This window comes from Lucilia cuprina, chromosome X, assembly GCF_022045245.1.
Source record: "Lucilia cuprina isolate Lc7/37 chromosome X, ASM2204524v1, whole genome shotgun sequence".
Lineage (NCBI taxonomy): Eukaryota > Metazoa > Arthropoda > Insecta > Diptera > Calliphoridae > Lucilia > Lucilia cuprina.
Window position 1 is genome coordinate 11,800,469 of NC_060949.1, and position 16,027 is coordinate 11,816,495.

At 29.7% G+C, this 16,027-nt stretch overlaps 1 protein-coding gene and 1 long non-coding RNA gene across 2 annotated transcripts in view; both read right to left on the reverse strand.

Moving 5' to 3' along the window:
• Window positions 1–16,027, reverse strand: part of LOC111686038 (fibulin-1) — an 87,426-nt gene that overhangs the window by 54,473 nt on the left and 16,926 nt on the right. The window contains exon 2 of the mRNA XM_046946749.1: window positions 9,921–10,421. Within this exon, the coding sequence (XP_046802705.1) occupies window positions 9,921–10,421 (501 nt within the window). The remainder of the gene's footprint in view (window positions 1–9,920; window positions 10,422–16,027) is intronic.
• Window positions 1,977–3,759, reverse strand: LOC124418905. The gene is made up of 4 exons (XR_006940294.1): window positions 2,958–3,759; window positions 2,479–2,714; window positions 2,249–2,408; window positions 1,977–2,165 (listed from the first exon to the last, which is right to left on the reverse strand). It is a non-coding gene; the product is annotated as an uncharacterized LOC124418905 (long non-coding RNA).

Here is a 16,027-nt window from a genome sequence, read left to right on the forward strand (position 1 = left end):
TAATACCTGAAAATTTTTTAATGTTTTAAAATATCGGGGTCATTTTGACCCCAATGCCGTTTAAGGGTTAATTTTTTTTTGTAAATATCGGCTGTTAATAAATAAATTTCTTAAGTTTTATGATAATCTACCTAAAAATAGAAACAATTTCGACTAGTTTCCATCAAAAATTGCAAGTATTACAAAATTTGACCTTTAATGTTTATGGGTTAATGGCGTCCAAATTGCATGAAACTCTTAATTTTTATTTAAAAATATTTGGACTAATAAATTTACAAAAGGTTCCATTTAAAATACACAACAATATAATAGAAAGGCTAATTTTGCAAAATATTACATAAAAATGGGTTTTTCTCGAAATCCGCTGAATTCAAATTGCAGGTACATGCAAACTATAGGAGGTATTGATCTAATTTTTTTACAGTTTTATTCCCTAATCTGTTGTCCATAAATCCCTATGAGTTCTGCGATAAAAATTGAAATATGTTTAACAAAGTATCAAAAAAACTAAAAATTGAATTTTGAAACGAACGTTAAAAATATCAAAATTTTTCGACCATAGCTGAGAACAGGTTTACGTTATTCTATAAGGATAAAAACTCATATTCAAATAACTACATACAAGTAATACAATTGTTTTATTAGAATATTTTCAAAAATATGTTTATTTTTTATCACATTTCGATTTCAAGTGCTCTGACACACGATTCGAAACTTAGTTTTTTTGGAGCACTCCAATGTAGATACATATGCACATAGTTTTATTGCATTTGCTATTTTTCGCTTATTTAATATCGGTAAAATAGTTATGTGTTATAAATTTTAATTAATTTTTGTTTTCAAAATTATAAAACTCGAGATTAACTCGTTTCGACTCGAATCGTGAGCAAGCAAGACATATTCATCAGAGACCCAACAAAGTATATTCTGGGTCCTTATGAAATTCTAAAAAGGATTAAGATTTGTCCGTCTATCTGGTTAAAATACGCTCATGTTAAAACTAAGCTAAAGAAATACACCAAATACTGTGAAAATATTTAAAGTTATCATAAGCAGTTTGGTATTGAAAATTAGCAAAATCGGTTCACAACGTAAAAGCTATAAGCAAAAATTTTCGAAAAAAAATTATGCTTTTTGCTACTTCTTGCAAAAATTTCTCATCTGGGTCATCAAGACTAGTATAGAACTTGGTTTTGCAGCTTTTTCTCGAGATATAAACTTAAAAGTCCTATTTGGCGGGTTCAGTTCTACGGGGCCTAGGTGAAATAATGGACCGATGTTAACTATTTTTAATAAGGTTCGTCTACAGTACCATCGATAGACATTTTCTGAAAATGTATCTGCCAATATTGTTAGATAAAATAAGTCAAACATTTCTTAAAACAGTTTTATATAATTCTCATGATTTGGTGGGTTTAAAACGAATTTAAACGATTTAACAAAAGTTTTGTAGGATTAACAAGTAAGAGTGCTATATTCGGCTGTGCCGAATCTTATATACCCTTCACCATAGTGTATTTTAAACATCTTTTATAAATTTTTTCCCGACTACATTATTATTACATCAAAAGCTAAACAAAAAGAACAATAACAACAACGCTAAACGAAATAAAACACAAAATACACAAGGCATCTAAACCAACAGACATCTAAACATACATAACGAAAAACACAGAAAAACAAAAACAAAAATAACAACGCAATGACACCAACAGCATCCAAACCAAGGGTGCCCAAGCCCTATGCGCTTGGTACTCTTTTTTTTTTGTAAATGCGCTTTGAGTTTAAACAGTTTACATTCGATATTACTAAAGATTCGTTGGCAATGCGATAGCAATACTTCGAGAATGAATATTTTGTTTCAATTCCATTTTATTCCCATAAAAAGACAATTTATAAAAAACATAAAAATTTATTTAAATTTATCCATTACATTTTATGTAAAAATATCTTATAATAAAAACTAAATTAATATATACATAAATTCATTGAAAAATAATGTTAGTTTAATAAAATTTGTTTATAAATAGTAAACTATTAAGGTGGTAGCTGCTCATTGTCATGTTTTGTTTTTTTTTGGAAACGTAATTGGAACATTTCGTTAGCCTATCGTGGGCGTATTGGAAATGCTTCTGTGTTATTTTATCAAAATCCTCGTCTTTATTCTTAAAAGCATCTAATTAATTTATTGGAAAAATATTTATATATTAATATTAATGTATATATTAATCAATTAAAAAGGACTTACGTCGAATAGCCAAAGTTATACGACATCCACGAATGCATTGCTTAGTGTTAGTTCCTCTCCACGAAAACTGCTCCGCAAGGTTGTCGGAAAACATCTTTTTCCAGCAGCTACGAATATATTTATCAAAAGATTTTTCTGACGAAAAGGAAAGTTCTTTAACCTTAAAAAAAGGAATAGTTATTGATAATAAAATTATAGTATATAAATTAATTTTGTAAATATTAACTTACAAATTGTTTAAAAGTCTCTTCGTTTTCCAACTTGCTGGTAAATTCGTTGTACTGTTGGATAGTCTCGAAGGGTCTCTGTGGAACAACAAACTCACTATAGCATACATCCCCATATACTTTTGTTTTAATTGTCGAAACCTCACTTCTTATGGAAATAATCTCAACAGTGAGGCGGTCAACTTTCGAATTTAATACTGTGATATGTCCTTCTAATTTGCGCAAAACATTTAATATTTCTATAAGAAAATAAATAACGATTTTAATATACATACATACATATTAAGGTGGGATTAACTTCTCGGATCAACTTCTAAGAGTTAAATTATGTTGTATTTTAACGTCACATGGAAGACTGTAAAATATTATTCAATTATTTTGAGGCTCGTCGCCGTTTCGTTAAAATACAACATAATTTCACTATTAGAAGTTGATACATATGTATATAAAAAAGAGTACATATTATTATTCCAAAAAATTACCTGTTAATTGACTGCTATTGTTATTGGTCGTCGGTGGCCTGTTTTTGGACGTCGGTGACACTGTGCATGATAATCTTTGGGTGTTATTATAGTTGGTCGTCGGTGACACGGTACATGATAATCTTTGGATGTTATTACAATTATTCGTTGGTGATATTGTGCATGATTGTCTTCCGTTGCTATTGTTGTTTGTACTCGGTGGAACTGTGTAAGATAACACTTTGTTTTCTTACCATTTAATTAATTTTCACTTTATATTTGTTTATATTTATTCACTTTTCTAATAATATTTAAATTCCATCCGTTTACAATGAACTCCGATTTAAAACTAATATATTTCTGTTTTGTGCTTTTGTTTGCACAAAAAAGTACCGTTCTTTATTGTTTTTCATAAAAACCGCATTTATTTTCTTTCGTTAAACATGCAGTCGCAATATCACATTCGAGACTTTGCAAAGACAAAATATATTTTTTTTGGTTTCTAAGCATCAGAAAAAAATACTTTGCTAAAAACAAGATCAAAGTATCATTTACAAATAATTGGCGAATATTTAGCAAAGTTTTTTTTTGTAAAACGAACCTTCGAGAAATTTTTAAGAATAGATAATTTCTCGAACATGTTTGTTTCGAAATTTTACAGAAAAAAACGTATTATCGTTAAATTATCGAGGATTCTAAATTTTTTAAATTTTCGATGTTTTCTCGAACATTTTTATTTTGAGATTTCTTCATTTTAGTGAATAATCTTTATTTTCGAAACTCAGGTCAGGTGGGTATGCTCTTAATACTAGCAATATGTTGTTGTTCTTAACTGTATACAAGCAAGAGTAAAACTACAACACTTTCGTATTCATTGCTGGTAAACATTGACGAGTCGTAAATTTTGTTTTTGTTTATCGAAAAAAATTGTTTTAAAAAGCACTTGGAAAAAATTTGTGTTAGTTTTAAATTTCAAAGTTACATTATTCGCATAAAAATTATTGTACAATAACTCACAATCTACTCTCATATAATTGAAAACGTTTTAAATACTTTTTTCTATTCGTTAAAAAATATATTTGAAAAACAAAAGGGAAAATTATTTTATTTTAACAAAAAATGCAAATCGTATTTTTTTGCTGTGTATTTTAGTAGAAAATACACAGCTGAATAAAACCAACACACACGTGTACATCTTTTTCTATACACAGTGTTGTTGTTGCTTTTATAACAATTTTTTGATGAAATTTTCAGAGGTTGTCTCGGATTTTTGCTCAAATCTCCGTTATTTACCGAACGATTTTACTGATTTTAAATAGCGATCTTCTCGAAAGCATGTCTAATAGAATTATTGAAGATTTGGATCTAGCCGATATCTGGGGTCCTCTAAAAACTGATTTCGACAGACAGACGGATATGGCTTAATCGACTCCGCTATCTATAAGGATCCAGAATATAGGGATCCTTATTGATAGCGGTCGGAAAATTATATTATAGAAATTACAAACGGAATGACAAACTTATATATACCCTTCTCACGAAGGTGAAGGGTATAAAAATTGAGCGCTGACAATGCTGTTTAGCATCCAAAAATGTAATCTAGCACATTTTCCAGCAATATTCAAAAAATTTTTCATTTTTTTTAGCACTATTTATAATTTATACTAAAAACAAGTAGGAAAGTATAGTCGGGCATGGCCGACCATATAATACCCTACACCATGAGTATATTTTTAAAATTTTTACTTTTTATAAAGAAACTTTTATGTTGAATATTTTTCCAAAATATTTAAGCAATTTATTGAAAAAAAACTAAAATTTCTAAATGAGGCTTTATATAGGTCAAATTGGGCCGATCCTCGGTAAATTTGGGAAAAGGATATATTTTTAAATAACAGTTAGTTTTGTTGAGTTTCACTACGATACAAATGGTTACAAGTCAATTATAGACGTTTTAGACATTTTTTGAAGGGGGGTTTGTATGGGGGCTAGGGTCAAATAAGGGCCGATCCTTACGAAAATCTGCAGTGTCATAAATACTTATGTAAAACTTATTTATGCCAATTTTTAGAGAGATAATAGAATATTTGGCGTAATTATGGCATAAAAAGTTCAAATCGGGAGGTACGGTTGTATGGGGGCTAGGTGAAATAATAGACCGATTTCAACCATTTTCAATAGGCTTCGTCCCTGTGCCAAAAAACATGCTTGGTCCAAATTTCATCAAATTATCTTGAAAATTGCGGCCTGTACCTTGCTCACAAGGTTTACATGGACAGCCAGCCGGACAGACGGACGGACATGTCTTAATCGACTCAGAAAATGATTCTGAATCGATCGGTATACTTTAAGGTGGGTATTGGACCAATATTTTTGTATGTTACAAACATCAGCACAAACGTATAATACCCTCCCCACTATAGTGGTGTAGGGTATAACAAACAAAAATTTTATCATTAACCCTTTAGATGTGATGAGACTTTAAATTTTCAGATTTTAAACTTTACAAGCTATATTTCGAAAACCACGAAATTTATAAGGCCCAAAATTTGTCATTATACATGTTATATATGGAACATTAATTGGATGAAGTTTTATTAAATTCAGAGATGATGATGAAAAACATCATTGTTTGATGGGAAATTATTAAAACACAAGCCAACATTATAACCATCATAACTCCTAAAGGAATTACAATAAATTAAAAATTTTACCACTTTTTTTTAAGGGCATTGAATATTATATTTACGAATGATAAAATCAGGTTTTGAATTTTGTTTTTTAAAAATTGAATTTTTTTCTTTTGCTCTTATGCATTTATAGTGCATCTAAATTCTGTCAAATTAAGTTTATATATCTTAAATTTTCCTGTAGAATAGTATACTAAAGTCAGATTTGAAATATGTACAGCAGTTTTTGGTCTACAAAAAAATGTCGCCCAAAATCGGTATTTTGGCCGCAGATATGCAGATGAAGGAGTTGAAATTAAAAAAAAAATAATTACGCCAATATTAGCGCTGTTCCAAAAAAGTATGATATCACAATTTCAAAAATATTGCCTGAAGCCTAATGTAGATACCATAGAGAAATTCGCGTCACAGGACCAGAAATTCTATATCAAAAAATATACGTATTTAAAAATTGTCCAAAATTTTTCAGAATTGAAATAATATGTCTGTTCATTAACAAAAAAAGAAATGTTACATATTATCACAAATTGGTTTCGTATTACAATACAATTTTTAAATATTTTTGTGAAAATTAATAACAACTTTTAGTTATTGAACAAACATATTCTGTGTCTTTTTGATCCGAAAAAATATTATAATTTTAAACTAAATTATAAAAATATTTACAACCAAAAAGTTTGATTGATCAGTTCTGGAATTAGTTCTTTAACCAATGATTTAATGAGTTGTATGATTCAAATTGTTGAGATTATATATATGGATTATATTTAAAATTATTTTTGATAAATTTGATATATTTTCATTGGTTTTATGTGTTAGTTTTGAAACTCTGGACTGGTGTTGTACCAATGAAAATATTGAATGAACTAATTTTATGGAATATTTTAGAAGTCCTTTATAATCAAAATATTTTTCGACAATTAATAGCGAAATAAATAGTTCCAATGTAGCAGTTCCAGAATCTGAACTGATTCAGTTTACTTCCGATCTAAAAAAAATCTTATTGAATAAGCATTCTTAATTCCTTATTATTGCATACTAAGCTAAAACCATTATTTATGCAGTTGAAAATTTACAAAAAAATATAGCAATTTTAGGAAATTCTAGGAGATCGATATCGAAAATCCGCTTTTTGAGATATATAACATAAGATAACATAAGAAATCTATATGTTAATTTGTGTGCCCCGGTAGGTTAGATGGTAGTGTGCTACACTACAACGGGCGTATGGTCATCGTCACCCTGTTCGATCAATTAGGTTAGAATATAGACCGAACCGTGCTATGAACCGACTGTGAAAAAATCTTGAAATTGATTTTTTGTATACAAAACAAATATTTGTGCCAAATATCAATAGTTTTATTTGGTAAGAGATTTTCGTAAAAGGACTTTGTATAATATATATGTATTATGTACATAAAGACAAAATTCTGTATCTATATCATTATTTGGTAATTAATATTGTGAATCTAAGTGATTTTCTGGACCTAGTATGAGAGCTATGACTAAATATGGACCGATCGTAAAACAATTTTTAGTGAATTTATGTATATAAGAGCAATATTTTTGCTAAATGTATGGATAGCAATATTTGGTTATGAGTTATATTTTTTCTGATTTTCGGAATGGAACCTTGTATGGTAGTTATGACCAAGGATGGACCGATCGAGAAAAAAAATTTTAAATAACATCAGAAATAATAATATTTGTATGCATATGAGCAATACTTATACCAAATTTTATATCGATATCTTAATTTAGTAATGAGTTATGCGCGTTTAAGTGATTTTCGGGAGGCGACCTTGTATTAATGCTGTGACCAATTATGGATCGATCCCAAAAAACTTTCATGATAATATTTCTGTATATAAGAGCAATACTTGTACCAAATTTTTTATCGATATCTTAATTTAATAATGAGCTACGAGCGTTTAAGTGATTTTCGGGACGGGACGTTGTATTGGAGCTATGACCAATTATGGACCGATCGGAAAAACCTTCCACAATAATATTTGTATGCATATGAGCAATACGTATACCAAATTTTATATGAACTTTGTATGGGAGCTATGACCAATTATGAACCGATCGGAAAAAAATTTTTAGTAATATTTCTTTACATTAGAGCAATGAATTATGTGCGTTAAGTGATTTTCGGGAGGGGACCTTGTATAGGAGCTATGTCCAATTATTCAGAAAAATTTTGCTCTGAATGAATTCTATTGATATAGGATTTTAATCTGTGAAATTTTGTAAAGATATCGACATCGCGACGGAAGTTATTAACAAAAAACCAATTTTCCGGGAATATGTAGGGTGGAAGGGGGACCATATGCCATTTTTTTTTTTTTTTGAGGCGGCATCAAATTAAAACCACAATACATATTCTTAATTTTTTTCTTGGTTCGGATACTTAGATATGTTGGCTTTAGTTTTATTCCTTTCAATTTTTCTTAAGTCATCCTCATGTACATATTTTTTTAACTTTTCCGCACTGGCCAAAAACGGCGATACCGCCCCATCATTACATTTATCGATAAGTAAAATAAAAGAAAAAATTACAAAAATAAAATCCTATTTTGCTGTTTTATACCTTAATTCATTAAACGAAGCATAATAAATCAGATATTTATTGTTTATTTCACAAAACTTAACAAAAAAAATTAAAACAAATTATTACTGTTTTTTCCATATTTTAACCAAATTTTGTTCTACATCACAAGCATTAATTTTTTTCGGGCTTCAAATAATATTATCGAAAATTTTATTATGTCTTATTGTTCACTATTATTGACATTCTAATACTGACCAATATATTTTTTCTATCACAAAAACTAAAAAAGTTAGCACAAAAAGTTTACACAGTGAAATATTTTGACAGCCCTTTGAAAAACAATTAATCATGTCTGCCTCCCATCATATGTAAAGTTAATGTTTCAAATTTTCAGGGATGATAGATAATCGATAAACGAATCGAAAAACAAAATTTAATAATGCGATAAAATCGATTACTCGGTTTTCAAGTTATTCGCATTGAAAGATGTGCCATTATGGCGAATGATCCCCCTTCCGCAGAGATGAAGCTCTTGCGTAAGAACGAATGTATGGTGATTTTTATCTTGCATAGTTTTCGAGAAAATTACATTAGAATGTGTAGAAAATGCTTATTTTTTTCGAGGTCTCAGATGAATATATCTTGTTACACACGGAACGACAAACTTATATGGAGGGTATAAAAGCTCAATTATTGGAAGTGGCAACACTTAACATGAAAGAGCAGAATATAAATAAAGCAACTACCAAAATTAAGAATGTGTGACAAAAGTCCTTCAAATTACGTTTCGTGCTGTTTTCTTCCTTCCCCCCTTTGACAGCAAGCTCGTAAGGCATGGCTTGTGTCGCTGACTTAAATTCATAGTCTGAAACGGATATAATTATTATATCCTACAATACTTAAGTAAGAAGGGTATATTGGCTTTGTGCTAATGCTTGTAATATTCTTAGTCCTATAACCACATTAAAGTACACCAATCGGCTTAGAATCAGTTTCTGAGTCGATTCCGTCCATGTAAACGTTGAAATCAAACTATAGGTCGCAAGAAGAAGATAAATTTATAAAGTTTGGCACATGATCTTCTATTGTCCCATTGACGAAGCCTATTAAGATCGGTAAATTATTTCACCTAGCCTCCCATACAACTGAACCCCCAAGTAGAGTTTGTAAACCTTTTAATCAAATTACAGGTCGCAATCTGAGAGATAATTCAATTTGAAGTGGACCTTATATTAGGTCCACTTCAAATAACTAACGGGTTATCCGGCTTTTATGTCTCGGTTCATCGGTTTCAAAAAATTTTCATTTTTAGTACAAAATTGTAAGTTTTTTAATTTTTTTCTTGTATATCACATTTTTAAAAATTTTGTAATATTATTTTCCGTTTTTGTTTATAAATACAGACCTAAGATAGTTAAGAAATATTACAAATATTTTATGTATATTAAATTTTACAATTTCAGAAAATACGTAAAAAGTTCGTATTTAAATGGTTAAAAAAATTTTGTACAGTATTTTTGGTTCGAAAAATTAATTTTAGTGAGTAGAGAGGCATATTAATTTCGATTTATTTCGAAATAGGTATCAAAATTTTCATAATTTTTGGGTTATACAGATATTTGTTGTAATTTTAAAATTACTCAGCGCTTTCAATTTCAATAAACAAGAATCTGGTTTATTGAAAGGAAATTTAAGTATGTCAAAACTGTGACAAGTTTAGCCATATTGATAAACACTTACCATCATCATCTTGTAAAATAATAGTGCCCTCGTCATTTTCCTGGTTATTGCCTTCGCCGATATTCTCATCTGAAGCTTTCGTACCATTTCTATTAAACTCATCGACAGATTTTATATCGCTACGATTATTTACTGTTGTATCGCCACAGCAAACTCTAAACGACTCGATGTCAACAAAGTAATTAAAAAGTGTATCATTGCATGAATTTCCAGAAGCTTTTACGGCCAGGCCGACCTGACATGCTCGACAGCAATTAGAATAAGATGTGGTATTATACTGTTCGTTACATCGTGAACCCGTTAATGCAGCTAACCGGCCAGCCACACAATACATTTTTTCCGTTTCGTGTGAACAGCAGACAGCATAGGTGGAATGACAAAGTCCTCGCCAAAGCGGTGAAATACTTAAAATATCATACTCATAATTTTCACAATTATTTTGTTTTTTGGCTAAAGCTTTACCACCATTACAGCAATTTTTAATGTGATTTGAAATTTCATCTGAAAACATAAATATTTAATTATACAAATTGGTATAAAAAGTGTTAATTAATCCTTTTGACATGTATAATTTTTTACATGTTTACATACATATGTAAAACACATGAAAAATATATGTAACTCGTTTTATATTAGTGTTTGTGAATATTTTTTTTATTTTTTATTCAAATAATAATACTTATTTCACTTTACATAAAAAATATACAAAATATTAACAAAAATATATTTCAGTATTTTCTTATGAAATTGTTTTAGAGAAAATGGTTGAAAATGTAGAAAAAATAAGTTTCCATTTTATTAAGTAACCGCAGTGACCACCTCCACGGAGTGACATTTTAGCAAGTCGATCTGGCACAGTGTCTATTAACTTTAGACATTCTTCTAAAATATTTTTTTTCCAGTTAGAAATGATACAATCTTTGAGTTGGCTTCAATTTTGTGGTGCTTCCTCGGCAATGCGAATTTTTAGCATAGCCCAAGCGTTCTCGATTGGAGAGAGGTCCGGACTTTGAGGTGGCCACTTTAAAATTGTAACATTTTTCTCCGAGAGATATTGTACAACTTTTTTTGCAGTATGAATTAGTGCATTGTCTTGTTGGAATACAAAATGTTCATCCATTAAGCGATTTCCCTCCGGTATTGCGTATTCTTCTAAAATTTTTAAGTACACAGATGCATTTACTTTTCCTTCTAGTACTACTATTTCACCAGTACCTCTAGCGGAGAGGCAGCCCCATATCCTTAAGCCTTTCTCAACTGCTTTTACAGTTGGTATAGTGCATTTGTAAGATAAATCATCTCCTGGTTTACGCGAAACGTGAACCATACTATGGAAATATTTTAGTCTTATCATTGATTCATCGGTCCATAAAGTGTTATACCAAAATTCTCGTGGTTTTAAAACATGTTGTTCGTAAAATTGCATTCTTTTCCTCATATTTAATTTGCTAACGTAAGGAATTTTGCGTGCCACTCGACCGTGTTTGCCACTAGCTCTGAGTCTATTACGAATTGTGAATGTGGAGGGTGATTCTTTGCCTTCGTTAAGTAATTAGGATCGAATCTTCGGTACCGAAATTAGTGGAATTTGCCTCTGAGATTTCAATAATTCTTCTATCAACTCTATCGCTGGTTATTTTAGGACGTCCTGGTCTCTTTTTAGCACAAAGTCTGTGTTCATTCTCATAAGCAACAATGACTTTAAATGTGACTTGCCAAATTTTTGCCCAATATATCGCAAGTTATGGCCATCTTTATACACATTAATTATTACTTTACGTTCTTCAGTTGTCAATTGTTTGAATTTACCCATTATTTTGTCCAATTTTAATATTTCCTGCCAATATTTAGAAATTTGTACTAAAACTCCAAAAAACTCATATTTGCAAAAATAATTACCTTATTAATTGTTAAACGTAAACAATTACAATTAAATTCAACGTAAATGTCTATAAACTACTGTTAAAAAGCAACTCTACTGTGTAAGTTAATGTTCTGGAAACTTATTTTTTCAATACCACATTTCATTATAAAAGAGAATTTGATTTAAAGAAAAAAAATTTTATTTAAAGAAAAAATTATTTTATTTAAAGAAAAAAAATTTAATTTTTTTTCACATATGATCATTTTTTTCACATTTTAAAAACGCAATCACGTGTTTCAATATCCAGTTGTCCAGTGCTCAAAACATCCAAAAATTTAAATATGCTGTTAGAAACTTATTTTTTCCACACACTATATGTTAACAAGTAAAAAATTATTCTCGGGCTTGCCTGAAGTATTAGCAATTAGTTGTAAGCAATTTATTGATGAAAACTGATTTTCAGAAATAGGATTTTTATGGGTTATGTATAAAGCATAATAATTTTAATAGTACAAACTTGAAATTTTATACTGTATGTGAGAAGAACGGATAGTGGTTTTATTTGAAGGACGGAAAAAAATCTTTACATACCGTGTAAGCCAGGAAGTAATATTAAAAACCAGTAAAAACCTTTGGGGCAATATCTACTTATATTTGTTCGACGCTGTCCAAAAAATAAGTAGTTATCTATAACAACTAAATATGTGGTTACCAATTTACTTACAGAAACTCTGATTTTGTGAACAGTTTTATAAAAAAAATATAAAAGAATGTCATGCGAAAAAATTGGTCTCAAACTACCAACCTCTTTTTTGTTAAAACGACATTTTGACAATAGGAAGAAAACACAAATAGGTGCATTATAGATATATATTTTGTTTAAATGTATCATGTATAAAATTTTATGCCGGAAATTGATTGGAAAGTGTAAATTAGATAAGTGCCATTAAAATTAAATTTATATAAATATAACTTGTTAGATAAGTTTCGTTAGAAAAAAAGGTTTTGTAAAAATTATAGGAAAATAAATTTTCAATGACATATTTTTTAAGAAAATAAAAAAGTTCTATTGTTAACGAAATTGTATATATTTCAACAAATTTCCTTCATAAGATTCCATTATTCGATTGGGCTAACATTGTATACTAGTTAGTTTTAGATACTAATGAACAATACTAAAACCATTCAAGCAAAATTCATTTTTGGACACCTCATATCAATCAATCATATCAATTACAAAAAGAAACAATACAATATAGATTCTAAAAGTTTTATATTAAAACTTTAGCATCAACGTACATACATATGTACATATTAAAAAAATGCGGTTTAACAATATAGATATCTGAAATCAACGGTATATATCTAGGAAACTATAAATAAACTATTTAAAGTATGTAGTTGAATTGCTAAAGTAACCCTTCAGTACAGAAAGTGCCAATTTGCACATTTACTAGTAATATAACCGCATTTCCAACTTATTGGTAAATAAGTGGTCAATATTTTTCCTAACAACTAGTTATTTTTGTTTGACTATGACCAAAAAATAACTGGTTAAAAATCTGCTTAGCCGACTTTTCCGAATTTAAAACTGGTTTTACAGTTATTTTTATACCCTCCACCACCATCAGTGGTGATAGAGGGTATATATCAGTTTGTCATTCCGTTTGTAACACTAAGAAATATTCATCTAAGACCCAACAAAGTATATATATTCTTGATCTTTATGAAATTCTGAGTCGATCTAGATATGTCCGTCTGTCTGTCTGTATAAAACACGCTCACGTTAAAAAGAAGCAATGGAACTCCACAAAATACACTCAAAATATTCATTGTTATCCTGAACATTTTGGTATTGAAAATCAGCAAGATCGGTGAAATAGTTTCAGAGTAATGAAAAAAAAATTGTTCATATATTTATTTGTACTTTTTACAAAAACTACTGCAGATAAATTGATAAATTTTGTCAGAGATACATCTATTGGTGAGAGAATTAACATTGTTAAAAATCGGTTCATAATTTCATATACCTCCATACAAATGTACATATTCCCGGAAAATGTGTTTATTGTTAATAACTTCCTTTACAATATCGATATCTTCACGAAAATCACTAAAACGCTCAACACTCATAACCTAATTAAGATATTTATACAAAATTTGGCACAAATATAATTTTTATATACATAAATGTTACCGTCAAATTTTCTTCCGATCGATCCACAATTGGTCATAGCTCCTATACAAGGTCCCCTACAGAAAATCAATTAAACGCTCATAACTCGCTACCTAATTAAGATATTTATTCAAAATTTACCACAAATATTACTTTTGTATGCATAAATGTTACCGTAATAATTTCTTCCAATCGGTCCACAATTGGTCATAGCTCCTATACAAGTTCGCCTCCCGAAAATCAATTAAACGCTCATAACTCGTTACCTAATTAAATTATTTATACAATATTTGGCACAAATATAATTTTTATAGTCATAAATGTTTTTTTCCGATCGGTCTACAATTGGTCATAGCTGCCATACAATATGCTCTCCCAAAAATTGCTTCGACGACCATAACTCATTACCTAATTAAGATATTTATACAAAATTTGGCAAAAATATCACATTTTTAGATGCAAATGTAACCGTAGGTTTTTTCCGTTTGGACCACAATTTGTCATATCTTCTATATAAGGTCACGTAAACTAACTCATTATCTAGGATAGAATTGTTACTTTTATGCATAGAAAAGTCATTGTAAAATTTTGATCAATGCACAAATAGCTCCCGAACAAGGTTCCCTTTAGAAAAACACTTAAATGCATAAACTTATTGCCAAACAATGATATCCATGCAAAATTTGTCAATAATATTACTTTTATATACAGAATATATACTTGAAATTTGTTTAACGATCATCCATAATTGTTCGTTCATTTTCGAAAATTACGTAAACATTTTTTTCTCTTTACCAAATAAAGTTTTGAAAAAATAAACTATTTTACTTCAGGAATGTAAATTTCTTTAGTTGCATTATTAAAACTATAATTATAAACAATTATCTCCTTATTCATGAAGATATTAGTCGCTAATTTTATATTTATATGCAAATTTTCCAAGCTAAATTTCTAAAATAAACGATCAATAACTTTATTAAACATTTCACTCACATGTAAGTTATTAAATACCGCAAAATCATATTTTAGGGCGTTAATAACATATAAATGAAAATGGTGTTTGTAATGTTCTTTCTATTAAAAACACGAGAAAACATATTTTCACAAATATTTCACCAAGTAAAAAATTATTAATATAAAAGCAGCTGGTGGAAGGTATTTAAGATTCAACACGGCCGAATATAGCACTCTAACTTGTTTATGTTCTATTCTCTTAGGATCAGAGATCTCATACCAAATAATCAATATAATGTTGATTATTGCATTCCGGTACGGTGTCTAGTGAGGCATTTCCTATATCATATCTCTTTGGAGTCTCAGGAATCTCTCCTTCCGCCAAAAAATTGTTTCCGAGTGTACACAGACGGATCCAAGACCGCGAAAGAAGTTGGCGGTGGCATTTTCATTGAGCAATTTGGAACGAAAATCTCCTTCTGAGGGCGTTAAATTGGCTAAGGTACTATCGGATATCTAACAGGGATATCAGATTTTTTACCGATAGTCAAGCTGCTATTAAATCCTAAATTGCTGTGTTTTCCATATCCAAAATTGTCCTTGAATGCAATAAAGAAGCTTCCTTTGCATTGCTCGCGACAAATTGTCACGTGAGAACACGTGCTCAACAGCTAAGCGATGTGACAAATGTATCCACACAGGTCTAAATATTTTCTTGGTCTTCAAAGACCGCAGCTAAGTAGGCTGATATCGGTTATCAATGGTAACCATGCTAAACGCATTGGTCAGAGCTTATATACCAAGTTCAACACCAGATTAAAAATTTATGTTTCTTTTTATTTTTTGTTTTGTTGAAGAATTTAAACCAAGATGGTTGATGGATGGATGATTTTGTTATTCAGTGTGTAACACATCGAAATATTGCTCTAAGACCCAATAATGTATATATATTCTGGGACCTCGTAAGATTCTACAACGATCTGGCTATGTGCGCCCGTCTGTCTGTTGTTGGCACGATAGCGGCCACAAAATAAGAGATATTGAGATGAAATTTTCCCAAAATATATTTTATTGATCAGAAATGTTTGGTATGGAAAATGTGCAAAATCGGTC